General features: G+C 43.0%; 12 protein-coding genes and 1 non-coding gene across 13 annotated transcripts; 8 read left to right on the top strand and 5 right to left on the bottom strand.

Annotated features, from left to right (window-relative positions):
• Window positions 1-82: 82 nt before the first annotated feature.
• K450DRAFT_219378 (uncharacterized protein) lies at window positions 83-825 on the bottom strand. The gene has a single exon (XM_051585358.1). The coding sequence runs from the start codon at window positions 758-760 to the stop codon at window positions 167-169; it is 594 nt and encodes a 197-aa protein (XP_051449344.1). The 5' UTR covers window positions 761-825; the 3' UTR covers window positions 83-166.
• A 195-nt stretch (window positions 826-1,020) lies between these two features.
• K450DRAFT_219380 (uncharacterized protein) lies at window positions 1,021-2,455 on the bottom strand. The gene is made up of 2 exons (XM_051585359.1): window positions 1,987-2,455; window positions 1,021-1,903 (listed from the first exon to the last, which is right to left on the bottom strand). Exons 1-2 carry the CDS (start codon window positions 2,235-2,237, stop codon window positions 1,207-1,209), a joined length of 948 nt encoding a protein of 315 aa, XP_051449345.1. The 5' UTR covers window positions 2,238-2,455; the 3' UTR covers window positions 1,021-1,206.
• A 108-nt stretch (window positions 2,456-2,563) lies between these two features.
• K450DRAFT_219382 (uncharacterized protein) lies at window positions 2,564-3,392 on the top strand. The gene is made up of 3 exons (XM_051585360.1): window positions 2,564-2,826; window positions 2,907-3,052; window positions 3,116-3,392. The coding sequence occupies exons 1-3, from the start codon at window positions 2,602-2,604 to the stop codon at window positions 3,303-3,305; spliced, it is 561 nt and encodes a 186-aa protein (XP_051449346.1). The 5' UTR covers window positions 2,564-2,601; the 3' UTR covers window positions 3,306-3,392.
• K450DRAFT_219386 (uncharacterized protein) lies at window positions 3,275-4,833 on the bottom strand. The gene is made up of 3 exons (XM_051585361.1): window positions 4,619-4,833; window positions 4,244-4,552; window positions 3,275-4,176 (listed from the first exon to the last, which is right to left on the bottom strand). The coding sequence occupies exons 1-3, from the start codon at window positions 4,794-4,796 to the stop codon at window positions 3,494-3,496; spliced, it is 1,170 nt and encodes a 389-aa protein (XP_051449347.1). The 5' UTR covers window positions 4,797-4,833; the 3' UTR covers window positions 3,275-3,493.
• Window positions 4,834-5,031: 198 nt separating this feature from the next.
• Window positions 5,032-6,798, top strand: K450DRAFT_39821 (uncharacterized protein). Its single transcript, XM_051593812.1, has 2 exons — window positions 5,032-5,648; window positions 5,727-6,798. Exons 1-2 carry the CDS (start codon window positions 5,179-5,181, stop codon window positions 6,706-6,708), a joined length of 1,452 nt encoding a protein of 483 aa, XP_051449348.1. The 5' UTR covers window positions 5,032-5,178; the 3' UTR covers window positions 6,709-6,798.
• Window positions 6,799-7,358: 560 nt separating this feature from the next.
• Window positions 7,359-8,709, top strand: K450DRAFT_219392 (uncharacterized protein). Its single transcript, XM_051585362.1, has 4 exons — window positions 7,359-7,530; window positions 7,607-7,688; window positions 7,790-8,001; window positions 8,073-8,709. The coding sequence occupies exons 1-4, from the start codon at window positions 7,378-7,380 to the stop codon at window positions 8,529-8,531; spliced, it is 906 nt and encodes a 301-aa protein (XP_051449349.1). The 5' UTR covers window positions 7,359-7,377; the 3' UTR covers window positions 8,532-8,709.
• A 1-nt stretch (window position 8,710) lies between these two features.
• On the top strand, window positions 8,711-11,154 carry K450DRAFT_219399 (uncharacterized protein). Its single transcript, XM_051585363.1, has 10 exons — window positions 8,711-8,944; window positions 9,029-9,325; window positions 9,392-9,561; window positions 9,646-9,691; window positions 9,759-9,829; window positions 9,904-9,935; window positions 9,998-10,152; window positions 10,216-10,321; window positions 10,404-10,584; window positions 10,660-11,154. The coding sequence occupies exons 1-10, from the start codon at window positions 8,768-8,770 to the stop codon at window positions 10,814-10,816; spliced, it is 1,392 nt and encodes a 463-aa protein (XP_051449350.1). The 5' UTR covers window positions 8,711-8,767; the 3' UTR covers window positions 10,817-11,154.
• Window position 11,155: 1 nt separating this feature from the next.
• On the top strand, window positions 11,156-12,559 carry K450DRAFT_219400 (uncharacterized protein). The gene is made up of 5 exons (XM_051585364.1): window positions 11,156-11,549; window positions 11,613-11,661; window positions 11,727-12,051; window positions 12,125-12,157; window positions 12,231-12,559. The coding sequence occupies exons 1-5, from the start codon at window positions 11,341-11,343 to the stop codon at window positions 12,251-12,253; spliced, it is 639 nt and encodes a 212-aa protein (XP_051449351.1). The 5' UTR covers window positions 11,156-11,340; the 3' UTR covers window positions 12,254-12,559.
• Window positions 12,560-13,553: 994 nt separating this feature from the next.
• On the top strand, window positions 13,554-13,626 carry K450DRAFT_t9. The gene has a single exon. It is a non-coding gene; the product is annotated as a tRNA-Ala (tRNA).
• Window positions 13,627-14,564: 938 nt separating this feature from the next.
• Window positions 14,565-17,060, bottom strand: K450DRAFT_296483 (uncharacterized protein). The gene is made up of 4 exons (XM_051593636.1): window positions 16,815-17,060; window positions 16,324-16,745; window positions 15,157-16,229; window positions 14,565-15,077 (listed from the first exon to the last, which is right to left on the bottom strand). Exons 1-4 carry the CDS (start codon window positions 16,961-16,963, stop codon window positions 14,727-14,729), a joined length of 1,995 nt encoding a protein of 664 aa, XP_051449352.1. The 5' UTR covers window positions 16,964-17,060; the 3' UTR covers window positions 14,565-14,726.
• A 130-nt stretch (window positions 17,061-17,190) lies between these two features.
• On the top strand, window positions 17,191-19,130 carry K450DRAFT_219414 (uncharacterized protein). The gene is made up of 7 exons (XM_051585365.1): window positions 17,191-17,454; window positions 17,523-17,961; window positions 18,027-18,308; window positions 18,399-18,476; window positions 18,548-18,581; window positions 18,646-18,834; window positions 18,914-19,130. The coding sequence occupies exons 1-7, from the start codon at window positions 17,323-17,325 to the stop codon at window positions 18,954-18,956; spliced, it is 1,197 nt and encodes a 398-aa protein (XP_051449353.1). The 5' UTR covers window positions 17,191-17,322; the 3' UTR covers window positions 18,957-19,130.
• A 275-nt stretch (window positions 19,131-19,405) lies between these two features.
• Window positions 19,406-21,849, bottom strand: K450DRAFT_219420 (uncharacterized protein). The gene is made up of 6 exons (XM_051585366.1): window positions 21,558-21,849; window positions 21,416-21,481; window positions 21,224-21,327; window positions 20,366-21,161; window positions 20,068-20,289; window positions 19,406-19,983 (listed from the first exon to the last, which is right to left on the bottom strand). Exons 1-6 carry the CDS (start codon window positions 21,834-21,836, stop codon window positions 19,765-19,767), a joined length of 1,686 nt encoding a protein of 561 aa, XP_051449354.1. The 5' UTR covers window positions 21,837-21,849; the 3' UTR covers window positions 19,406-19,764.
• Window positions 21,850-22,557: 708 nt separating this feature from the next.
• Window positions 22,558-24,070, top strand: K450DRAFT_296486 (uncharacterized protein). The gene is made up of 6 exons (XM_051593637.1): window positions 22,558-22,846; window positions 22,920-22,993; window positions 23,070-23,244; window positions 23,313-23,396; window positions 23,466-23,492; window positions 23,583-24,070. Exons 1-6 carry the CDS (start codon window positions 22,643-22,645, stop codon window positions 23,817-23,819), a joined length of 801 nt encoding a protein of 266 aa, XP_051449355.1. The 5' UTR covers window positions 22,558-22,642; the 3' UTR covers window positions 23,820-24,070.

Raw genomic sequence — 24,070 nt, forward strand, 5'->3', positions numbered from 1 at the left:
TTTGAATATCATGACAATGGATTATTTATATGCATTAGAACATAAACCTTTGAATGAAACTGATTCGAATTATGATATGCTACATGAATAGAACGAGCTCAATTATACCTTTGGGTATGAAGTTAAATATACAGATATGGAGTTATTAATGGCGACTAGGCTGATGTTAGTTGGCTAGTATAGCTTCGACTCTTCGTCTTAAGCTGAGGTGTTTTTGAATACGACCAATAGGTATGGATGGAAGTGGTCGTTTGGGTATACTTAGCTTTCGAACAAGCCAGTTATCTTTGGCTGAGCTTTGCTGCTGGTAAATGTGCGTGGTGGAGTTTCGTAACCAAAATCGGTCATCTGTACTGAGTTCTTCAAAATATTTTCCTTCAACGGGAGTCCGCTGCTCATGCCCTTTCTCAACTTCCTCCTCAGTGACTACCATCTCTTCCTTTGGTACCATAGGGTGTACAGCAATATCAGAGAATCCTCTTCGATGATGAGGAACTGGAACGGCAAATAAGGTTTTCAGCCTGAGAGAAGGACCTCGACTCAGGCTTATTCGCCGCTTGATTTTCATGGAACGTGATGAATCGACGTTGGCAGGCTCTTCTAATGGTTGAGTGGGTACAATGTTTGCATAAGTTGGAGGAGCAAACCATCTGACATCGACAGCATTCAATGGCGACACATCTTCAGTGTAGGCGATTGGCTGCTGGCGACTCAGTACGAGGCAGTTTGCCAGTAGTTTCTTGTTTGCATTATTTGTCATGTATCATGAGAAGTAGGAGGAAATAAAACAATACAAATTATTTCAAACAAAAGAAACAATGTAAAGCTGTAACTAATGTCCCAATTACGCACATAGCCGAATAGTAAAGGCAGCCTCATTTACGTATAGCTTTTGCAAGTCGATTCACCAATCGGACCAATCTCGGTTTAATACTACCGTGCCGAATTCGATCAAACAAGAATTGCATAGGCACTTGCATGAAGGCGGCGTGGTGAAGCAAATACAGCGAACGGTGTGGTAGGCTCATGTCTGACACTGATTAAATTGCTTTTATTCATTCATTGATATACAGAAGCCATTGACACTATCGTGGTACAAGAGATTACATATGCAAGATTCGAGGGTAAATAAGCAGACTGCATCTACGCTATACGGCTGTTCGCTAACAGTCCCTTGCAGCTTCATACATGCTTTTATATCTCCACTCATTTCTTTTTCTCCCATACGGTTCCTTCTGCTGACATTTCATTGTCAACTTGCACTTTGATAAGAGTTTCTAGGACTGATTTTCCAACAGTTGGCTCTAGAATGGCCACTGTATCTGGGTGAATAAAGCCATTGCTAACTCTATCAGCAAAAACTTGCATACATCCAGCTGCTCTGATGGGATTTGGCTCCCTAGCACATTCCGCTAGATGGAACAGCATAGACGTCTCCATTTCCAACGAGACAGTATCAGGGTGAGCCTCCATTGATTGCTGAATGACGTTTTCGTTATCGTCCCAAAAGGCAGGGTCTTTCCTGCCTTGCGATGAGTAGAAAGAGCAGCCATCAGCGTTCAAGCCATTAGCAACAACGCCGCCCACACCGTGCTTCCCGGTGATGGGTGCCATAGCAGTCTCAAGCTCTTGCACCAAAATTTGAGAGATCTCTTTGTCTGCATCAAAAACTCCAGAAATTAGGTATGGTTCAACAGGGCCTTTGGAAAGACGATTTTCTTCCTTGACAAAGTATTCTAAATTCTTGCGGATACAGTAACCTCCTCTGGGGACTACGACAGTGCCGGCGGGAGCGTTGGCACTAAGAGAACCGCAAGATCCAAATCGGATGATGGCTAGCGTACCAGTTGTAACCGCTCTTGTTTCTCGCACAAAGAAATCCATCATGCAATTACCCATTCCACTTCAAAACCATTTAGATCCGTATGCAGGAGGATATAGTTAGCAATGATATGCGCAAAAATGTACATAAATATAGGAACATACATGGCCATAATGGTGACAGGGATCCCTTTATATCGGCCTGTTATGGTCAAAAATCCTCGGTGACTATGGTTGACGAAAACTGGAGCACCAGCTTCGTCTTCGGTATCTAGCCACCTAGCAATGGCTTTTGCTCTAGCGTGGTCACCCACTGTGAGGATTCTGTTTGCGACTTCGCCATGGCGGATGCCAAGATGGTAGACTCTGCCTTCGGAGTCACGGGGGAAGTTGGCATTCGAAAGGGTCTCCTTCATGTTTCTGCAATGGGCAAGATTATAACACTGCAACTCAAATTGATACCAGATTTTATACTGTTACCGGCCATTCAAATTTAGTACCGTGCGAAACAAATGCTGCTTCATGAAATACTGCAGTTGTCGCTGACGATGTTCACCAATCAAGAAGCAATCATTTGAATTGACCATCATGTCGAATATATCTTTCAATTCGAACCTAATAACCTCTTTCGTTTGGTGCCTTACTTCTGAGACCATCAGGGTTTTATCGCTTACCAGCTCATGTCAGAGCTGCAGATTTTCTGCAGTCACAGCAGTGCGGAATTTATTTATTTTTGGGTGTTGGGTTTTTTTTTTTGTAGGATTATACGTCAAACGAAAAATGTCGGATTCCTCAGATTCTGAAGGACAAGCTCCTCATGTCGAACGCAAGATACCCAATATACTGGTAACTGGAACGCCAGGAACTGGAAAAACTACTACCTCGGAGATGATTGCTGAAGCAACTGGATTAACTCACGTCAATGTCGGTGACTTGGTCAAGCAAAAGCAACTCCATGAGGGTTACTTGGAAGAATTCGACACTCACATTTTGGACGAGGACAAGGTATGTAGCATTGATTTCGCCACTGCACTCAGTCCGTTTTTTTTTTCTCGCTAACTTTCTGTTCATACTTTCTTTATCAGCTGATTGATGAATTGGAAGAGGTTATGGAAGGTGGAGGCAAAATTGTCGATTTCCACTCTTGCGGCATATTTCCCGAGCGATGGTTTGATCTCGTCCTTGTGTTGAGAGCAGAAACCAATGTTTTGTATCCCCGCATGGAGAAGAGGTGAGTTTATGGCTATGTTGGCTGGCTGAAAAGAACGTGTTGGCTGATAGACATTTTTGATAGAAATTATAATCAGCGCAAAATCACTGAGAATATCGAGTGTGAAATCATGCAAGTTGTTCTTGACGAAGCAAGAGAGTCATATGCTGAAGAAATCGTCATTGAACTACCCAGTAACGACATTAATGACATGGAAAGCAATGTTGATAGAGTACGACAATGGGTAGATATCTACAAAGCAAATCATTCATAGACCTTTCAGTGTACATCTCCTACCACCCTTTTTCTTCACGCGTCATATACACATCTGTAACAAACTCCTTCATTTTGTTCAAATTGTGGCATTTTTATGAAAGTTGAATATTTACAATCTTTTGTTTTTAATGAGGCATATTCATAAATCAATCCTAATGTAATGTATTATATATGCATCTACTCCTCTTAATGACCCTCAGAAGCGTTGAGTTGATCCAACAATTCAGCAAGGACTTCTCCAACCTTGTCACCAATCTCAGTGGTGGTCTTGTCACCATGGAGATCCTTAGTACGGTAACCCAAACCGGGGGTAGAAGCTTCAGGGCTGTCCAAAACCTTGCGAACAGCAGCCTCGATAGCTTCCGCTTCCTTTTCAAAGTTGAGGGAGTAACGCAACATCATGGCGGCAGAAAGAATGGTGGCGATGGGGTTGGCAATTCCTTGACCAGCAATATCGGGTGCAGAGCCGTGAATAGGTTCATACAAGCCAACGCACTTGCTCTTACCGTCAGGCAGACCATTCAAAGAAGCAGAGGGCAAGAGACCCAAAGAACCAACAATGACAGATGCCTCGTCAGACAAGATATCACCAAACATGTTCTCAGTAAGAACAATTCCGTTGAGTCTCTTGGGGTTCTGAACCATGTGCATAGCAGCAGAGTCAACAAGATGATGCTCGAACTTAATTTGAGGGAACTCCTTCTCCAAAGTCTCAGTAACAGTCTTGCGCCACAAACGTGAAGTAGCAAGAACATTAGCCTTGTCGATGGAGTGAATGGTAGCGATTGGGCTCTTGGCAATAGCCAAGTGAGCAGCTAAGCGGGTAACACGCTGGACTTCCTCAACGGAGTAAGGGAGAGTGTCATAGGCTAAATTGCAACCGAGTTAGCATAGTTCGAAGGAACGATAAAACGTGTTTTCAATGTGCTAAATTACCTTTGCCATCTTCACCGGCTTCCTTACGTTCACCGAAGTAGATACCGCCAACCAACTCACGAACGAAAAGGAAATCAGTACCGTGCACGACGTGATCCTTGAGAGGAGACAAGCTAATGAGTGACTCGGAAGGAATGGAAACAGGTCGGAGGTTGGCGTACAAGTCAAGAGCCTTGCGAAGCTTAAGCAGACCTTGTTCAGGACGAGGTCCACTGCCAATCTTAGCACCGGGAAGACCACCAACGGCACCCAAAAGAATGGCGTCAGCAGCCTTGCACTTCTCGACAGCAGCATCAGTGAAAGGATCACCTAATGCGACAATATATGAGCTACTATAAGATTTCTACACATGTGTTAACTAGCAATAAACTTTACCTGTCTTGTCCATAGAAGCAAGACCAATAAGTTCCTCCTCAAAGTTGAAGGTGGTATGTGTGACGGCAGAGCGCTTGTCATTCACGATCTTGAGGATCTTGATAGCCTCTGCGACGACTTCTGGACCAACGCCGTCTCCACCGAGAACGACGATGTTTGCTGTCTTTGATTGTGCCATTTGTATTTTAGTTATAGAAAGAGAAAGAAATTGACAGATTTAGCGGGGGTCATTTTATATGCCCACTTATAAACTTTCACGCTATGAATCAAACATGATCATCTTAGTGATTAGCCAATCAGATGTCTCGAACAATAATTCTACTCCAATGGGATGAACTTTTGCCGGTGAAGCTTTAGAGTGTAAGGTTACTGATTCTGTTCTATGTAAAAGAATATAATGCACATTATTTTTATTCTAACCAGCAGTGCTCATAATTGAAATTGCTGTAAACCACGCACTCAAGCTCAAAACACACCACGCTACCTGCATTTTTTGCCTGCGACCAAAGTCCGCCAGTATCTTTTAGCCACCGAGATCACTCGCCGCGACCAAGATCACCATGTGGTCTACTAAATACCAAGTACGAGCACATTCACCCTATGTTTCGGAGCATCCTATGGATCTCTCCTTCGCCGAAGGAGATGTCATTGATGTTCTTGGCGAAGAGAACAGTGATTGGCTGAATGGATGCACCGAGGATGGCCGATTTGGCAGTTTTCCAAAGCAGTACGTAAGTGAATCCCAGCAGAGTCTTACACCGCAACCCAACCTTCGCCAGGGCAGTGCAGAGTATGATATGGTTGCTGCAAAACCTGTACCTCCTGCACGGCCAGAAGCTCGACCAGCCGTTCCTGTATCCACCAGACCGACCTCTCATTCAACGGCCGCAAAGGCAGTCCCCACGCCCCCACCTCGCCATCCACCCGCTATGCCCAAACGCCCGTCAAATAACAAGTCGGCAGCCCAGGACATACCCGAAATTGGACGCTATATACCAGATAATTCCCAGGATATTATAGATAGATTAAGGTTGGTATTAGAAATCCGCTACCTCTCATGGTTTTGACAAGTGCCAAGCGTCTAACGGAACTTATATCGAAACGCTAGAAGCACCACCCCGGTCACAACACCGGACTTCACTGAACCGATTTACTGGGAAGAAAGTGATATGGCAGAGCTGGACGAGTATGCAAGAGCTTGCCCGCCTGAATATACCCATTCTGTTCAGGACCTTGCCGCTTACCTCACCGACCCGTTCCCAGAACCTCTGCACAAAATTCGCGCTATCTTCGCGTGGGTGACCGATAATATCTCCTATGATGTGCATTCATTTTTGAATCATCTCAGGAAGTCGCAAGAGCCACAGGATGTACTCAAGTCAAGATCTAGTGTTTGCGAAGGTTATGCTCGACTGACTCAAGCACTAGGTGAAGCCTGCCGTCTTCCTATCCGTATGATAACTGGGTATGCAAAAGGTGCATTTTTGAAACCGCAAAAAGGCATGAGAGTAGACGATCGAGGTGGCCATGCTTGGAATTGCATCCTACTCCATGGACAATACCTTATGATTGATTCTACGTGGGGAGCTGGTCATTTGAAAGCTGAAGGCGCCCCTTCCTTCAACAAGGCATTCAATCCATTTTTCTTCCTGACCGATCCAACCAACTTCATTTACTCTCACTTTCCCAAAGACGTGAATGATCAGTTCTTGAACCCTCCTTTCTCTGAGTCCGAATTCTTTGATCTACCTTGGACAAAAGAGACGTATCATCGACACAACCTTTTATTACTCTCGCCCAAACCAAGAACCAGTGTGATGGAAACAAATGATGATACGTTAGACATTTTCATTGAAGTGCAAGGTAAAGGAGCTGCTAGTAAAGTGGACAAAATTGGTGGGCAGCTCAAAAGCAAGGACGGTCGTGCTCAGCCAGCCATAGGCCAAAGAGCTGTTGGTTACAAAGCAGAAGGACGGGATGTGTGGTGGATTCATGTTGTATGTTCTGGATCCGGAGAGTTCGAACTGGAATTATTTGTATACGAGTCTGCTGCTGACAATAGGGTAAGTGCTGAGCTTCCGTTATTTTAATCGGTCTGTCTGGATACAAAAATTAACGACAATCAAAAATCGCTGAATTTTCTCTAAACTTGGCACTTCAGAATGCTTCGTTAGGAAATATAGGCCGAAGTTGCATGACGATGACAATTCTCAATAGTGGAAGAGGCTCAGCGCAAATTCCGGTCCAACTGTATTCACTTCCACGTCCATTAACATTGGTATCGCCACTCTATCAAAACATTTCTTTGGGCACTGAACGTTTTCAAATAATCATGCCAACTGAACCGTCGGAACGAAACCCACCAAAAATCACAGTCATGTCGTCTTGGCAAGATCAGCAAGTGGTTAAATTGGTCAAGCAAGAACCCAGCCAAGCTTGGTATGAAGCGGACATAACGTTTCGACAACAGACAACATATAATTTGTGTATAGAAAAACCAACAGCACAAGTTGGGAGGTCTGAAGTCTCTTATATCTGCGCGTTTAATCCAACTTGATTCTGCCAAACAATAAAAAATAAAAAATAAAAAGCGTAGTAGAAATATTTGCGTGCATGGCTGAGGCTGACACAGCCATCTTGTGGCACCCGCAGTGTTTGACGTCACGAAAATGCTGCCAAGTCCACAGAACTATATATATATACCTTGCTGGTGCCTTTTTTTTCTTACTTTTCTTCTTACAACTTCTGTCAACAACAGTATGGGCATGAAGCTGAATCTTCCTATCAATGTCCCGGCTAGCATGTCGAGTCTGCCTACCATAAAGTTCTATCTTCATATTGCTCAGGTCGCCCTGACACTTATGACGATCATTCTCGTCGCTCCTGTCATCAGTATCGAAGCAAAATACTGGGTAAGTTTCAAATCAATAACCGTGTAAACGAGATCTTATGGTTTCTAAACCTCTATAACTGTTGTTCAACGTATAGGGAGGAAGTAAAGCAGCCCCAAACTGGACACTCGTCGTCGGTATCTTGACACTTCTTGTGCCTGTAGGCATGGTATATTTCCGTAAGTAGCGTGACGGACCGAGAATATCTTATTCTAGGATGTTGTTGTGGGATGCCAAAAACTGTTGAGCTAAGCCCGCCACTATCTGCACTCCGTTTTAGCTTGGGCGTATGATCGACAGGATAAATTCAAGGTCCTGGGAAAGTTCTTTTTGAAGTCTCGTTCAGCGCTTGTCTTGACTGTCTTCAACTCGTTTCTATGGCTAACCGCAGCTCTTGCAATGACGGTCCATAGCACTGAGGCTGTCAACTGCGCTCTGGACGGTGATCTGGAAAAGTCAGACGGCTCATACGCGGCTTCATGGGCGAATCAGGTAAGCATCGCGCGATAGGTTTCTATTTATCTTTCGGGTTGGGTCACTGAACTTTTGCGTTTGGATTTTAGTGTAATTGCGGCAAGGCTACAGCGGCGTTTGCTTGGTTCACATCTTTTGCCTGGCTTGGAACTGTGGTCATCACTGGCCTGGTCATGTACAGCGAGAAGCAGCAAATTCAGCAAAATTTGAAAAACCATGAAATGGACGCGGCTGCAGACAGACATGATGATCCAGTTGATCCATCCTATCGCACGTACGATGAAGAAGCTGATTATCAGCCCACGCATATGGGTAACACGGAGAGTATGCCTCTCAACAGCCCCCCAGATATGCATCAACAACAGCATTACTATGACCAAAGTCCTCCACCTCGCCAACAAACCTATAGCCCAGACTATCCAACCTACGGCAACACTCCCACCATGCCTATTCCTCAACCTACACCATCCCCCACATTTGGACAAGCACCTCATGCCTCTCCCAACGCCTACGATACAAACCCACCTCAACCCACATATTACCATTAGTGCTTAAAACATACCAACCTCCATATTCAATTGAATAAGATAGATGATTTTGTATAGGGTCGAATACCTCTTTATCCTTGTTTTGTAGGATCAATACCTAGCTCTTCTTTTTTCCCTCACCGTAATCCAAAATATTTTTTTTTCCTCATTTTTCAAACAATCAGCAGCCCGCATTTCTAAATTTTGCCACTCGGTACACTCTTCCTTTCACTGTACTTGCAGCTCCCAAATTGACAATGTGGCGATTTCAAAGCTGCAAATCGCTACTGTATCTATTCGTACTTAGCTTCGTTATACCTGTATGGTGTAGGCCAACTCTCGTATTGAATGAAGATTCAAGAGGCATTATACCCATTGCATCGTTCGGCTTCTTGGCAGGCGGCCAGCTCAAACTGGAATGGTCCGACCTCAAGGTAGATAGCGTTATATATAAGTTTGGTTGAACGGTTTTATGAATACGACACCTTTGCTCAATTCTGGTTCCTCCAATGTTATAGCTGACCACTCCTTCGGCATCCGGAAGCCTTGCGTTTTACGTTCGAAAGACCTTGTCGGAGGATGCCACGTATATGGTGGATGATAATATGGCAGAAGCACTGGACCCTGATGTTGAGACCCAATGCTTTCTGGACGCAGAGTTTGTCAGTGATGAAGTCGCTGATGGTATAACTATAATTGTCGATATCGATGCCACGAAACCGGAAGGCTCCTATGAACACACAATCCAACCGGATGAAGAATTCCTGTGGACCGTTCACTTGATAAACTGCAAGCCTTCTGCTTTAACTATAACTGTGAGTTTGCTTATGGTTTTTGTTTCATTTCACAAAGTACTCGATCAACTCATGCCTTGCAAATAGTTGAAGACCACAGAAATCAACCCTGGCCCGAACTACCTTAGTGCGGGAGACAGCCCATTGCCGACCGTGTACGGAGTTTCGTCAATTACGTTCTTTGTGGCGGCTGCAATCTGGGGCTTCTTACTCTTCCGTAACAAATCACAAAGAGTTTTCAAGTCACACTATCTCATGTACGTGGTGCTATGGCCCATAATTCGATTGGATGATATATTACTTTCTTTTGCTGATTATGAACATTTATGCGATTTCTACAGGCTGGCGCTGATGGCTTTTGTTGGCATTGATAAAGCATGCGAATCGGTAACTGTCTTTCTACATCCTTATCCATCTCGTTAAAAACGTATAACTAACCTGTAGCGTACCGTAGGCCAAATATCATTACATGAAAATTGGAGTTGTGGCTGAGGGTTGGACGATAGGATTCTATATCTTTGCTTTGTACGTCTCATGAAAGGCAATGTTTTCTTTTTTTTTAACCGTAAACGCCACATATTGACAGCTCTCGTTTTCAGCATCAAAGGTTCTCTTAGCATTCTCATCATTGGTGAGTAAATTTCTGTTGATCTGTTCAACATCGACCAACGGCTAACCTAAGGCGTTATGCAGTTCTCATCGCTTCCGGATGGATGTTCATTAAGCCCTTCTTGTCGTCAAGGGATAAGCGTATTATCTCCATCATTATTCCTCTTCAGGTTTTAGCCAATATTGGATCCTTCTTTGTCAGTGAGACCGCGATTGGATCTATGAACTGGTCATTCTGGGTAAGGTAGCATTCAAGCTATAATACATAACGATAGCGATGTCTAACTCCTCCTAATTTGTAGAGAGATATGGTTCCCATTGCTGACCTTGCTGCATGCGGCGTTATGCTATGGACTATATTGCAAACCCGTAAGCACTTGAACCAAGGCTCAGAAGCGGATGGAAAAGGTACAGTTCATAAAATTTTCATTAAAAATCTGAATGAGTTTATCATACCAAGCATACTTATCCTACTCCTCGTGGCTTGCAGAACTTGATGTGTTGATGAAGTATAAGCTTTGGTCTACGTTTTATATTGTTACATTGGTCTACCTGTATGTGACCCGAATCCTGGTTGGATTCTTGCAAGTTGCTCTTCCCTATCGCTATATCAACTGGCTAGGAGAAGCTGTGAGCGAGATTGCAACATTGCTCTTCTATATTTTCATTGGGTAAGCAAGCTCACAGTTTTTAAGGATATAGGTAATGTTGTAGTCTGCCGTTTGGTCTAATCCCTCTGCCCATAGCTACAAATTTCGACCCTATAGTGACAACCCATACATGCAAGTTCCAACCGATGATGAGGAGGAGGATGAAGACTATGAGCAGGACCTTCCTACTTCTCGTGAAGCTCATGGGTTGCAACAAATTTCTCGTAGGGAACCTAGTGGACAAGAAGTTTAAAGCTGCTGGTTGGAAAACCTGTTCTGGCGTACTTCTAACAAGAGTGTTTCTGGTATTCATATCACATGTATATTTTATTTTTTTTCTACACTCTCATGTACCTTTTCATACTTTACACCCATTCATTCGCTTTCATTTTACATAACCCACTTTGCTACTATCTAGTCTTCTATATCAGACTGTGCAATGTCCGATTTCAAGGATGTCACCTTCAATCTAGAAATACTTTTCTCCAATGTTTCATCGAGATTGTGGTTTTTGTATTATTAGTTCTTATTACATTTCCGACGCTTGGCACCAGCGAGTCGGCATAGGCACACAAATTTGTCTCGTAAACTCCGTCTGCTCTTCTGGGACATGTGCAAACTTCCTTTTATCACTTGAACCATTACGACATGGCATTACATCAACGATTTCGTTACCCTATAGCTGGCCTGCTAACAGCAAGTCGGTCACCACATAGTAAAGTATCTTAAATAAGCTTGTTCTGAGGAGCCTCATGGCATTTTTTTAATCAGCCCGTTATGACTTCAGCGGTTTACAATCCAAAGCACTTTCACATTGCTCGATTCTCCAGCACACCCTCACAGTCCGAACACAGAGCTGAAACTATTCCAACCTCTCTACCTAACTTTGATGCAGTTCGTTTTGTCTCGCTCCTGGAGAAAGAAGGCTTTTCCAAGAATCAGGCAATGGCAGTCGTGTCCGCCCTGGACGATGTCGTGGAGGAGAGGTAAGCTACCTTGGCAGTACCCTCGCTGAATCCAAATGAACGTATGCTCATAAATGTCTTTAGCGCTTCTATCATCAAATATTCTCTCATCAGCAAAGCTGACCAGGAACTGGTGAGTACTCTTTGATCATACGATGGGGTTTTCCATGGACCTGGTCGAACTCACAATCATGATAGACCATCAATCAATACAAAGCAGATTTTTCCCAGCTCAAAAGGGATATACATGAAGTGGAACAAACCGATGTAGATAATGTCAAGCAGGCAAACGAATACCTCAAATCGGAAATTGAGAAATTAAAAAAGGCGCTGAGTGAGGAGATTACACGATCTCATGCCGGCGTTCGATTAGATATCAACCTGGAGAAAGGACGTATTCGCGATGAAGGATTACTGCTCCAGGACCACTTGCAGCATACTGACCACAGAATCGAGAGTGAGATTCGAGCGCTGAGAAAACATATGGAAGGCATCAAGCTTCAAATTCTACAGTATATGATCGGTAAGCCAAACTGGATTTAAAAGCTCAATGGTCGGATGCTTCCTTAATATTAACATGAATGGTCTCTATTAAGGTACCATTACTACCGCTGGAACTCTACTTTTAGGTAATGTCTGAGAATTTTTGTCTGCAGTTTTGACTCTCTGACCAAACGTGTTGATCTCCTTTTCATTTTACAGCATACAAGCAGCTTATCGAGTAATGGATGCATCTTCAAGGCTTACATTATACTACTATACTTTTGATGGCGCGACAATCTAGATGATGATGCGTCAATTTGAAGACCGTATTGCTTTTTGCAGCATAGTTTGGAGTGTTGTATTTTTCCATATAGAAATGACGATGTCCTAAAAATTCGCCTCTGCTAAAAAATAATGATATTTAAAAAAAAAAAAATCTCAAGATGTATGATTTCCACATCATTGATAGTTCTTCTGGCTAAACCGATTCCGTTAAGTACTTTGAAGCTTGCTTAAAAATTCTGGTCTATTCAATAATGTTTTGCAACGCATATCATGAACTCGTGCGTACAAATAAGTAATTCCCTTTAAAATGAACTTTCACTCGGCGAAATAATGCAGCCTTGAGCTTCTACCACTTACCAAGTAGACATCTTCACGTCGCAATATAGCAGTGAGCTGTAGTTATTAAGCATACTTTTCCTTTTTGAAAGTTATAGAAGCCAAAAAGAACAGAGACAGTACAGCAAATAATAGAAAGATAAAACCAAGATGATAACAAGAAAAAAGAAAAGGCAAGCTGTAAATTATAAACTCGATCGAAAAAGACTCTATCGAGCATATAGTTTTCATGTAAGCTAACGAATCATTGAAAATATTTCTGCAGAAGGTCAGACGCACTAGTCATACCTCTTGAAGCCCCAATAGCAACGATGGAGTTATTGAAATTGACAATTTGCGGAATGGTCAAGCTCGAAATGATAATAGTGGAATTTGGAGAGCTAAGTAAATCTATAACGTTTCCGCTTAGATCCAGTAGTCTTTAATATATATATATAGTTTTTTTGGCACAAATGCTGGATCTTGATTGCAAAAAGAAAGGATATTGAAATGCGGATGACAGCTGTCAGATGAATAAATCTGGTAATAACCAATGAGTTGAAATCTCACCAGTAAATGCAAATCATTGATTAGGTTTACCTATGTGAACTTCTTTAAATTACTTAAGTAGCATATAGCTATACTTGGAGCTACTCAAAATTAGTAACAAGCTCACATGGTCATCATTAACTGGATTTCCATCTCTGTTTTTATTCGAAAGCTACTCATAAATGTATGTATGTCCATATTCGATATAAATACTATAACATCATACTGGTAGTAAAGCAAATAAATTAGATTTTAACTTTGTATATGTTATAGTCGTGAATGTACAGGCATACAACATATTGAATAGCATTGTAATGAATAAGAAAGTTTCGTCTAGAACATCTACTTTTTATCATTATGTCTAAAATATAGTGGTCCAACTGACATCCAAATGGGGATGTAGCTCAAATGGTAGAGCGCTCGCTTAGCATGCGAGAGGCACCCGGATCGATGCCGGGCTTCTCCACTCTTTTTTTATTTTTATTAATTTTTGGTCAAAATCAACAGTCACATGATTGAGATTTTAATGGGTTGCTCTTGTTTTTCACAGTGTTGCGCAGCCGTGTAAAAGTGGCCCATAAACAGGCACAGTTACTTATGATTCATTGACTTCAATATTAAATGACAAGCGGGTCTCGCATGTACCATCTCAAACATGTAATTTACTCTTTTTGGCCAATCTATTGTAAAATAAGAATTGAGCTATCCCAGTTACTTATGAGCAGAGATATTTATAACGTTTTTTTTTTAGAATCTCATGGATACAATTGACAAATGCAATGACGTCTGTTCACAGTATCATTGCGCAGAAACGCAAAATACAACTTGAGTTTTTATTATTTGATTCTTATTTAGATACTTTTTGATATAAAATAAATGGGTAGAAATTTGGCGATAGCTGATTTTGATAACGGCATCTTCGCAGAAAAACTCCGGAATTCGCACCTATGCCCAGCATCGCCTTTCTAGTCTTCTGTGAGTTCCAATAAACAGTGACTTTGGAGGATAGCGAGAATTACATCCTACAAAGCCGATGGGGTTCCGACTCGCAGTACTGTCTAAAAAACAAAGACATCGGAATTCAAATTAATTCACTTTTTGTTGGCTGGCTTCAGTCGAGTTGTGGTCTAGCAGCGCACTAGGCAATATCGAGAGCATAATTTTCTTCACCATCGTAAATTTAAAGTACAATATAGAACTTGTTTGCCATCAAGAGCCAATGCTTGCGAGTGTTAGTCATCTCTTGTATTGCATTTTTTCTTTACATAAACATAGCTACAGGCGGAGTAAAGCGTCAAATGTATGCTCTGGTTTTCCCAGCAATCCTCACAATGTGACATACTTTCCCCCACTGGCGACTCCTACGTCGAGAGTAAATTCGCATTCATTCGGGCAGTTCAGTTTCATTAATTGAGTTTGTCATATATTTTTTTAATCGTAGTGGAAGTTATATATGATAAATCGATGATAGAATGCAAGGGCATATGCGAATAAAATAACAGTGTGGAAGTGCGGGAGGGGATTGTGAGGAAGATGTGAAATTAAACCACCCAAAAAAACAAAAAATTATTTCCTAAGCTTAGGGTGGATAATGAAATCATCCAAAGCCTTTCCACCAGGAACCATAGGAACCAACAGTTCCTCCTTGCAGACGCGGCAATCCATAACAACGGGGCCGTCGTGTTCTAAGAACTCCTTCATCTTGGACTCAAGTTCTGATGTGTTGTTCAACTTAATACCCTTGACGTGCATGGCCTCAGCAAGCTTGACAAAGTTGGGGTTGTGCATAACAGTTCCTGAATATCGCTCCTCGTAGAACAAATCTTGCCATTGCTTGACCATTCCTTGGAAATCATTGTTCAACAAAAGGACCTTCACACCAATATTGAATTGAGCAGCGGTAGCCAATTCGTTCATCTAAAATAATAACAGTATGAGTGACCAAGTTACAGAAAAAAAGGAGCGTAAAATGAAAACACAAGAGTATTAAACTTACCGTCATTGAGAAGGAAGCATCACCATCAATATCGATAACAACGTGATCAGGCTTTCCAACCTTAGCACCGATAGCGGCAGGTAAACCGAAACCCATGGTTCCGAGACCACCAGAGGTGATCATAGATCTAGGTTGAGACCACTTGAAATGCTGTGCTGCCCACATTTGATGTTGGCCGACACCAGTAGTAATAATAACCTTATCCTTATAAGCAGCAGTTTGTTTGTCGAGTTCATCGATGACCTGTTGAGGCTTCAAAGGATCGGTATCATTTACAGGAAGATCGTAGTAAAATGGGTATTTCTTCTTCCAGTCTTGGATGCAGTCAAACCATTCCTTGCGCTCATTGCCTTCGATGTGAGGAAGCATAGAAAGCATGTTTTCAGTGACATCGCCTTCAATGGCTTCGGTAGCTTGAACAACCTTGTTGATGTTCTTGGGAACAATCTCAAAGTGGAAGATACCGCCACGGTTTTCTTCAGCAGCCTTTTTGGCTTCAGGAGCAAACAACTTGGGGTTACCGGTGACACGGTCATCGAATCGAGCGCCAAGAGCAATAATGACATCGGCGTGTTGCATGGCCAAGTTAGCGTAGCAAGATCCGTGCATACCCAACATTTCCAAAGACTTGGGATCTCGCTCATCAAAAGCACCCAAACCGCAGAGAGTGGTTGTGACAGGAATGTTACCCTTTGCGGCCAATTCTCTTAACACGGCTGGTCCGTCAGGTCGTGCGAGGATACCTTGACCAGCATAGATAACAGGACGCTTTGATTTGTTGATAGTTTCAGCCACCTTAGCCAACACGCTATCCAACTGATAAGGTTGCTCATCGGTGAAAGCTGACATTGCGGTGTTGGAATAGCGAACGGATTTGGGAGTAGAAGGAGTGACCGGAATAGGGCGTCGAAGAATACCAGCCGTGACATCTTTGGGAAGATCAACAAGCACAGGGCCTGGTCGGCCACTAGTGGCAATCTCGAATGCTTCATTGATACGTCGGGGCAATTCAGCAATATCCTTGACCATGACGTTCCATTTTGTGCATGATCGTGAAATACCCACCACATCGGCTATTCAATTAAAAAAGGGTTTGATTAGATTTCCATCGATTGGAGGCGCATACAAAGTCAGTTAGGACTGCTTTTCGGAGAGCAATTTTTTTACCTTCTTGGAAAGCATCAGAACCAATAGAAGTCGTTACCACTTGGCCAGTGAACACAACCAAAGGAGTTCCATCCGCCAATGCATCCGCCATAGGTGTAACAACGTTGGTTGCGCCTGGACCGGATGTGACAAGGACAACACCAGGTCGTCCTGTTGCTCTAGCATAGCCCTCGGCCATGTGTCCAGCACCTTGCTCGTGTCGAGGTAGAATGAATTCAAAGTTTTTGGATTCATGGATAGCGTCAAACACTGGAAGAATAGCTCCTCCAGGATAACCGAACACATGCTTCACACCATGACGAAGCATCATTTCATGGAATATTTCACCTCCGGATTTGCCGATGAATGAGTGGTCGAAGACCTGAGCTGGTTTTGTATGAGCGACGGGTGCAGCTGGTCGACGGTGTGGTTCTGCTTCGTAGCTAGAAGTTCATGATATGAGATTTCATTCCCCCTGTGAAAAAAAGACCATGCTATAAAACGAAACTCACCTTGATGGTGAAGTAGCCACAGCTGCTGCTGCACTCTTTGTTTTACGGCTAGTGTGTAGAGCGCATGCTGGGATTGTAGTTCTTCTCAAGATATGACGGCTTGTATACCGAGGAGCAAGGCCGGCAGTTCTAAAAGCTGAAGACAGCATTGGGGAAAAAAAGGGGAGGAAGAAGAAGTTCTTTGGAAAAAAAAGAGAGAGAAGTGAATATTATTTTATTGTCTTATAGAAAGCTGAATGGTTAGATTCTAAGTGAGTCAGGCTATAACCTTACCGAATCAGAAACAAGTATAATAGCGATCATGTGAACACACTGGAGCATCGATGATAATCTCAGCTCAGACCAGTCACAGTGGGCCAATCAACACGTCGGTGATATTGGATGTGTCAAACCCAAGCTGATTGAGTCTTTAACAGCATTTTAGGTGCCGCATGAATCCCGTTTATAAAACCACGCTGGATTTTTTTCCTTTCGTTTGAAACCTTTCATCTTATCCAATATCTTCTTGATGTCTGCTCGTATCTTCACCACCGCTGCCCGTGCTGCTGCCCGTGCTGCTCAGCCTCGCGTTGCTATGCAACTTGCTCGTCCCATGTCTGTCTTGAGCAAGGCTGTCAAGAGCTCTGCCATCAAGTCCACTGTAAGTAGTTTGGTGCCGTCCATTTCTTTTTTGATCTGACTTGATCGCTTACTCCTTTACTTGCACAGATCACCCAACAAGTCCGTGGTTACAAGACTCTTGACTTTGGTGGTACCAAGGAGACCGTCTACGAGCGTGCTGACGTTCCCAGAGAGAAGCTTCTCGAGACCTTCAAGGATGACACCATTGCCGTCCTTGGATACGGTCCCCAAGGTCGTGGACAAGCTCTTAACCTCCGTGATAACGGTGTCAACGTTATCATCGGTCAGCGTGAGGGTAAGACCTACCAACAGGCTATCGAAGAAGGATGGGTTCCCGGAAAGAACTTGTTCCCCATCTTGGAAGCCACTGAGAAGGCTACCGTTGTCATGAACTTGCTTTCTGATGCTTTCCAAAAGGCCATCTGGCCCGATATGCTTCCTCTCTTGACTCCCGGAAAGACCCTTTACTTCTCTCACGGTTTCTCCGTTGTCTACAAGGACCAGACTGGCATTATCCCCCCTAAGGGTAAGTACTCGTAGCTTCATTCTTCACGTTCCCTTTACCCCTCTTAACACTAGATTCCATTTTAGATGTCGATGTTGTCTTGGTTGCCCCCAAGGGTTCCGGTTTCACTGTCCGTCGTCTTTTCCAAGAGGGCCGTGGTATCAACTCCTCTTTCGCCGTTTTCCAAGATGTCTCTGGCAAGGCCAAGGAGCGCACTATCGCTCTTGGTGTCGGTATCGGCTCTGGTTACATGTATGAGACCACCTTCTACAAGGAAGTCCACTCTGATCTCGTCGGTGAGCGTGGTGTCTTGATGGGTGCCATCCAAGGTCTTTTCCAAGCTCAATACGAAGTTTTGAGAGCCAACGGTAGGTTTCGTAGATAATCTTGATGGGAAGTTGGGTATCGGGGAGATCTAGCGGAATTTGAAATACTGATCAACTTTTTGGATACTCTAGGTCACTCCCCCTCTGAGGCTTTCAACGAGACTGTTGAAGAGGCTACTCAATCCTTGTATCCCCTCATTGGTGAGAAGGGTAAGTCACGATCAACCATTCGTTTTAGTCTGAGATAGCCTGGATCTAACAAGCTCCGGTTTCCCCTATAGGTCTCGCATACATGTTTGCCAACTGCTCCACAACGTAAGTTGAATTCTATTCCTTCGCTGTATGAAATCTTCCACATACTAAACTCTTTTTATCACAGCGCTCAACGCGGTGCTCTTGACTGGTGGAAGCCTTTCTACACTGCCTCTAAGCCGGTTTTCGAGGATTTGTACGAATCCACCAAGAACGGTTCCGAGACTGCTCGCTCCTTGGACCGCAACTCTGAGCCTGACTACAGAGAGAAGTTGGAGGCCGAACTTGCTGAGATCAGCAACAGTGAAATGTGGAGGTATGTCATGGCTTCAATACAATCAAAAATTTTTCTCATTTGTTTCTGGCGTGCTAATGTTTGGTTTCACCCTTTACAGAGCTGGTGTCACTGTCCGATCTCTTCGCCCTGAAAACCAGTAAATCCTTCGTCGATTTCTAGGATTCCTTTTATAAAAAAAAAGCATTATAGACACACTCTCTCGTCCACCCCTTCATGCAACAAACGACTCCTGTATAATTTTTTTTTGTAAATGACTATAGTCTATAGCTTATTTTCAATTCTCGCCTTAAAAAAAGTTTGTTTTTTCAGTACCACTTGTCCAATTTTTACTTTTTGGGTCATACGTCGGCTGCGCATCTGTTCATCTCAAACTTACAATTCGTAGCGATCCCAGATTACATATTGTAGATCTGAGCCGATCTGTACCGAAGCTAGTCTTGCACGCCAAGATGGCTACTGGGATCTACCGATCCTGCCATGTTGCAACATCTAGGCCACTTTGAAATCGCTCCCACACGTTATTCGAAGCTCCACTTCAACAACATAATCCTATTGGTTCCCCCATCATGGAGTCCGCGATAATCAGTACTCCACATCATCTTCACCACCTAGTGCAGTGCTATTAGTGCATCAGCATGGTTAGAATGAGAGCAAGTCGCTGAATATTCATATACCTACTGCATTGCTTGTCATAAGACGCTTTTTTCTTTGCATTGTATGGCCCCTTTGTATTCATGTACAGCCCCTCCCGCATACCTGGTTCCGATCAACTTAGATCATTACTCAGCTCTCCGCAGATAGCGCTAAGGATCAATGCATTTACGGAGAATCAACTTTTTTATAAAGATGAGAACCAACCAGCAACGTAGGACAATACAAAAAGGTTTTATGTGGCGAATCTATGGTATGAGCGAGCTCACAATAGCCTGTCTAGCTACAATTTTCCTGTCACTGGTCCTTCTTGCCATCGGCGATGACTTTGGATCTTTTGCTTCTTGCACCAATAAGATATCCAATGCTGGCGGTGGTCAATGACGCAATCGCGACATAGATACCAATGAGATCCCATTGCTGCACCTGCCACCAAGCAAGTTCAGTTTGGATAGGAAGGAGATGAGAGAAGTCTCCATTCAACGACAATAATGACTCAACATAGTTTGCTGCGTTCTGGGAAGAAATGGATATCATGAATTAAAAATATGAAAGGGAGGATCAATTGCAACAACTTTTGATAGGACGAACTGTGCTTACCTTTGCGCCATCAGAGAAGTCATCACCGACCAGGTTTCGAAGTAACGCACGAACCATTCTCAAGTTTTTCAACACACGCTCGTACTTGGTAGGATCAAGAATCTCATGAAGAGCTTCAAGGACCTCCTCTTTAGTGCATGTCAAAGGGTGACGAATCCGAACTCCCAACTCACGATCGTGAATACGTATAGCCATATCATTTTGATCAAAAAAGGAAGGAACCTAGGTCGTAGAGGATTTAGTGTTTGAAGTGGGTCGAACAAGTGCAGCGGTATACCCAACCATGAACTATACTTACCACAACCATAGGCACAAGCTCTCGAATGGATTCCCAAGGTGAGTTGGCACCGCCGTGAGTAATGAAAAGTTTAACATTTGGGTGTGATAGGACCTCTTCTTGTGAGCAAAGCCAGTCAACGGAATGGATGTACTTGGGGAAGAAGCTAAGGCTCAAATCTTGTGCGGATCCGTTAGAGTTGGAGTTGTTGGGAACAATAAGCGGTCGCTGAGAATAAGGAATTCTCCAAAGCATATCATAATTACTATAGCGAGGATCTTCGTGCAGATTCTTAAAGCCCTCCAGAAGAGCCGTCATTGATTCCTTAGTAAATGATCCAGTTGTGCCAAAACTTATATAAATAATAGGACGTTCGGTAGCATTGAGCCATGGACGAATGTCTTCACAATTTTCGCGATCAATATTAACGTTGGAGACTGCCTCGGGTTTACTCAAAATAGGACCGCTCAGATAGTGATGGGAGCCTGTGAATTGCGCGTAGTCGAGTCCGACCATATTATTGACAATGAAAGGATTCTTGTTCCATGGGTCTCCCATCTGCTTCACAACAGCCTTTTCATACATCTCCAGTCTGTTCCAGTGAGCGAAAGTTGTAAGCCCGAGCGGCGCTCCGATAGCAAGACGTTGGACCGCTTCAAACAAGTGAAGCTTAAATCGATAAGGCAGAGATGCAGTCTGTTTGCGAGACATTCCAGTACCAATAGGCACGGAGAAGAAGTCATATCTCAGCTGGAACCCAGGAAGGTTGACTACCGTAGGGATACCCAAATGATTGCCAATATCTGTGGCTGCAAAACTGTAGATACCTTGTCAGTAAGCCTCAGTATATACCCAACACTCACATAAAATTCAACCAACCTAGCATAATCGCTGATAAGAATATCAGGGCGCTGAACATTGGTAATGTAATCGGTAAGACCATCCTTGAGAGCGGTGGACGATTTTCCAAACATGCACATCATCTATAAAAAGTAAAAATGTAAAATTTTAAGGTTGAAGATGGTGTTAGATAACGGCAGATCCTCACTCATACCGCTTTGAGATACATACCCCTAGTGTAAGATTGCCTGGGCCTTCATTAAAAGCCAAGTCTTGAGCGAAGATTGCATAAGTTTCCTGTGAGTGACGCATCGTGTTGCTTAGCGCATGTATTGTGACGAGACTTTGAACCATTACAGAGCATAGTACTTACCTCATCACAGACATCCTTCTCGTAGTCACCCAAAGGTATGAATTCCACCAAGGGGTCCTTCTCAAAAGCCTTGGTGTATCCAGCTCGCTTCATCATGAACATCTTCACATCATATCCTCGAAGCGCTAATTCTTGACCAATGCGGTGTAAAGGTTTAGCATGACCTGGAAATGGGATGGCAGCCAAAGCAACCAGCTTTCGCTTGTCCTCCAAGGCGACAACTACGGCTAGGAAACAGCACAGCAAAAAGGCTGTTATCGTTCTACTTGAACTAACCATGGATAATATAGAAGATAAACGTGCACCGCGCTTGAGTTCTTTTCAATGTAAATAAAAATGCTTGTGAAATCCCGATAGCTACACAAAAGTTGATAGTGATCACAATACAGGAGAGTGCGGTTGCACGAGTGTGAGGATATCTCAGTCTAAAAAAAATGAATAAAAAACTCACTCGAAATCTCAGAAAGCGTAGATACATCTCTTGTTTCTATCAAGAGGGATCCTAGTTGAATTTTCTAGAAAATATGGATTGTACGTTAGGGGAGAGCATAAGCAGGAAACACAATGGAGGGAATACAAAGTTTCGGCGTTGCGCCAAGACCGCTCAATGGGTCAACTAGCAACCGTGCCACGACACCATGATGTGATGCTGCCCGTGCCTCACAATGATTTGAACACACTGTAAATAGAGACTTGTAGCATTTGTACAAAGTAGTGATATACCGCTATTATTTAATCCATTTGATTTGATTTCCCTCAGCATGCTCAAAATAATGCTGCTGGAGGTCTATTCGTGGCATCAACGTACAAAGTTTGTGTGTTTGTACCACTGTACTGAAGTCTGCTACAAGGCTTTTTTAGAATTCGGCTTTGCTTGATAGCCTCCATGCGCACTTCCAAGGAAAATTCTTTTTCTTTCTCTTCTTCCATTTGGACTTGGACTATGACAAATGAGCTCGTCTACCGGTGACTTTGTTGCAGGATATTTCTTCGTTGGAACAGCCGTCATCGCATGTGTTTTCATCGGCTTGTCCGCATACTTTCGGCCAACACCATTGCGTATTTTTTGTCTTATCAACAATATCATGACCATAGCTCAAGCGTCTTGTACGCTATCCTTCTGCTACGGAATGGCCAACATCAAATCCATCGTCATTCTTTTCTTCACCTGCCGACTGGGATATGTCACATTAACAGCTTATGAGCTTTTGAAGATCGGAAACCGTATCCAGAAGAACAGATCCTCAGTGACGCGAGCAACCTTATTTTGGGCATTGTCGCCTGTTGTGGTATTTATTACACATTGTAGAGTTTAAAGTTTGAACATGTTTCTTGCGATTCTAACCCGTGCAACGAAAATAGGTACTGTATGTTATAGCTGATGTTGCAGGCATCATAGTGTCTGGCATTAGTTCAACTGGCATCCCGCCTTTCTGGTAAGTCGATAATATGGTCACTTTCCGAATATATGCCCAAGAGCATTGTGGCATAAAAACTAACACCATTAATTAGGTTATACGTTGTTTCATCATGCCTTGGCCTGGTTCTTGCTGGAGGCTGCAATCTGTTTGCATGGGCTCCGATTGTTAAACATTCTTACACGGATCCAGTAACCAAACCTGTAGCTTCTGCTGTGATTTGGTACTTTGTCACTCTTCATCTCATTGTTCCTGGTTTGATAGGACAGGTAAATGTGAATGTGGTCTGTGAAACAACGTCAGTTTATTTTCTCTACTGATATTTCTGTCTATACAGTACATTGCTGTCTTCGCCTTAGGAAATGTCTGGTATCATGTCACATGGATTGTAGTGGAAGGCTGCTTGAGAATATTTTGCCAGGTAAGTGCTTCATCTCTTAATCTCAGCCATGTAATTATTCTACTAAACAGCCTAATTGTGCGCCTCTAGATTATATTTGGTGTTATTCCTCCAAGGGTATGTAGTATGAAATTGTAGTATTTATTCGTCTGCTTTGAAAAATAGCACTCTAATTTCCTGCCATGAACAATTTCTCCTATCAATCAGTTCATTTTGGACCCTATGGTAGACTTCATGAAACCTAAGCTTCAGTTACAAGTTACGACCGATGATCGACCGAATGGATCGTCTGCGAATTCAAGGTCAACCAACCCACACTTCTTAGGACACTCTCCACTCAGCACGCCGGGCGTTTACAATTCCACCATAGCACTGGCTGATGTTGATTATGATAAAGCTAGCTCTATTTATCAGCCATCTAGAGAAGCACAGGCCACTTATTGAATGTAGAATGGTTGATGCTGCATACACATATTCCCGAAAATTGCATTTGTCCCACTTCTTCTTTTTTTTTTTCATATTAACGCAGCAGCACCATTTGCTTAGTTAATGGTTTCTAATGTAATTTTATCATTCATCTCGTTTGTAATACAGGTGCTGCACAAAGTAGATAAATTATAGTTCACCTGAAGCATCTCGAATTGATAAACTTTAAGTAAAACAATAATTAACCGGCCATTTAATCAATAGCAAAG

Source organism: Umbelopsis ramanniana, assembly GCF_025399195.1.
Source record: "Umbelopsis ramanniana AG unplaced genomic scaffold K450scaffold_2, whole genome shotgun sequence".
Taxonomy (NCBI): domain Eukaryota; kingdom Fungi; phylum Mucoromycota; class Umbelopsidomycetes; order Umbelopsidales; family Umbelopsidaceae; genus Umbelopsis; species Umbelopsis ramanniana.

Bases quoted from the DNA above. Each gene is read 5' to 3' on its own strand.
- K450DRAFT_219378 (XM_051585358.1), bottom strand. From the start codon at position 760: ATGACAAATAATGCAAACAAGAAACTACTGGCAAACTGCCTCGTACTG.
- K450DRAFT_219380 (XM_051585359.1), bottom strand. From the start codon at position 2,237: ATGAAGGAGACCCTTTCGAATGCCAACTTCCCCCGTGACTCCGAAGGC. The intron at 1,904-1,986 runs GTATGTTCCTAT...ATGGTTTTGAAG, and splicing joins CCTGTCACCATTATGGCCAT to TGGAATGGGTAATTGCATGA.
- K450DRAFT_219382 (XM_051585360.1), top strand. From the start codon at position 2,602: ATGTCGGATTCCTCAGATTCTGAAGGACAAGCTCCTCATGTCGAACGC. The intron at 2,827-2,906 runs GTATGTAGCATT...TTTCTTTATCAG, and splicing joins ACATTTTGGACGAGGACAAG to CTGATTGATGAATTGGAAGA. The intron at 3,053-3,115 runs GTGAGTTTATGG...CATTTTTGATAG, and splicing joins TATCCCCGCATGGAGAAGAG to AAATTATAATCAGCGCAAAA.
- K450DRAFT_219386 (XM_051585361.1), bottom strand. From the start codon at position 4,796: ATGGCACAATCAAAGACAGCAAACATCGTCGTTCTCGGTGGAGACGGC. The intron at 4,553-4,618 runs GTAAAGTTTATT...TTGTCGCATTAG, and splicing joins TGCTTCTATGGACAAGACAG to GTGATCCTTTCACTGATGCT. The intron at 4,177-4,243 runs GTAATTTAGCAC...GTTGCAATTTAG, and splicing joins AGCCGGTGAAGATGGCAAAG to CCTATGACACTCTCCCTTAC.
- K450DRAFT_39821 (XM_051593812.1), top strand. From the start codon at position 5,179: ATGTGGTCTACTAAATACCAAGTACGAGCACATTCACCCTATGTTTCG. The intron at 5,649-5,726 runs GTTGGTATTAGA...TCGAAACGCTAG, and splicing joins GATATTATAGATAGATTAAG to AAGCACCACCCCGGTCACAA.
- K450DRAFT_219392 (XM_051585362.1), top strand. From the start codon at position 7,378: ATGGGCATGAAGCTGAATCTTCCTATCAATGTCCCGGCTAGCATGTCG. The intron at 7,531-7,606 runs GTAAGTTTCAAA...TTCAACGTATAG, and splicing joins GTATCGAAGCAAAATACTGG to GGAGGAAGTAAAGCAGCCCC. The intron at 7,689-7,789 runs GTAAGTAGCGTG...ACTCCGTTTTAG, and splicing joins TGTAGGCATGGTATATTTCC to CTTGGGCGTATGATCGACAG.
- K450DRAFT_219399 (XM_051585363.1), top strand. From the start codon at position 8,768: ATGTGGCGATTTCAAAGCTGCAAATCGCTACTGTATCTATTCGTACTT. The intron at 9,562-9,645 runs GTACGTGGTGCT...CGATTTCTACAG, and splicing joins TTCAAGTCACACTATCTCAT to GCTGGCGCTGATGGCTTTTG. The intron at 9,936-9,997 runs GTGAGTAAATTT...GGCGTTATGCAG, and splicing joins TCTTAGCATTCTCATCATTG to TTCTCATCGCTTCCGGATGG.
- K450DRAFT_219400 (XM_051585364.1), top strand. From the start codon at position 11,341: ATGACTTCAGCGGTTTACAATCCAAAGCACTTTCACATTGCTCGATTC. The intron at 11,662-11,726 runs GTGAGTACTCTT...CAATCATGATAG, and splicing joins GCAAAGCTGACCAGGAACTG to ACCATCAATCAATACAAAGC. The intron at 12,052-12,124 runs GTAAGCCAAACT...GTCTCTATTAAG, and splicing joins AATTCTACAGTATATGATCG to GTACCATTACTACCGCTGGA.
- K450DRAFT_296483 (XM_051593636.1), bottom strand. From the start codon at position 16,963: ATGCTGTCTTCAGCTTTTAGAACTGCCGGCCTTGCTCCTCGGTATACA. The intron at 16,230-16,323 runs GTAAAAAAATTG...TTAATTGAATAG, and splicing joins TTCTGATGCTTTCCAAGAAG to CCGATGTGGTGGGTATTTCA. The intron at 15,078-15,156 runs GTAAGTTTAATA...TTATTATTTTAG, and splicing joins ATGCTTCCTTCTCAATGACG to ATGAACGAATTGGCTACCGC.
- K450DRAFT_219414 (XM_051585365.1), top strand. From the start codon at position 17,323: ATGTCTGCTCGTATCTTCACCACCGCTGCCCGTGCTGCTGCCCGTGCT. The intron at 18,477-18,547 runs GTAAGTCACGAT...TTTCCCCTATAG, and splicing joins TCCCCTCATTGGTGAGAAGG to GTCTCGCATACATGTTTGCC. The intron at 18,582-18,645 runs GTAAGTTGAATT...TTTTTATCACAG, and splicing joins TTTGCCAACTGCTCCACAAC to CGCTCAACGCGGTGCTCTTG.
- K450DRAFT_219420 (XM_051585366.1), bottom strand. From the start codon at position 21,836: ATGGTTAGTTCAAGTAGAACGATAACAGCCTTTTTGCTGTGCTGTTTC. The intron at 21,482-21,557 runs GTAAGTACTATG...CGTCACTCACAG, and splicing joins AGAAGGATGTCTGTGATGAG to GAAACTTATGCAATCTTCGC. The intron at 21,328-21,415 runs GTATGTATCTCA...TACTTTTTATAG, and splicing joins CAGGCAATCTTACACTAGGG to ATGATGTGCATGTTTGGAAA.
- K450DRAFT_296486 (XM_051593637.1), top strand. From the start codon at position 22,643: ATGACCATAGCTCAAGCGTCTTGTACGCTATCCTTCTGCTACGGAATG. The intron at 22,847-22,919 runs GTATTTATTACA...CAACGAAAATAG, and splicing joins GGGCATTGTCGCCTGTTGTG to GTACTGTATGTTATAGCTGA. The intron at 23,397-23,465 runs GTAAGTGCTTCA...GTGCGCCTCTAG, and splicing joins GCTTGAGAATATTTTGCCAG to ATTATATTTGGTGTTATTCC.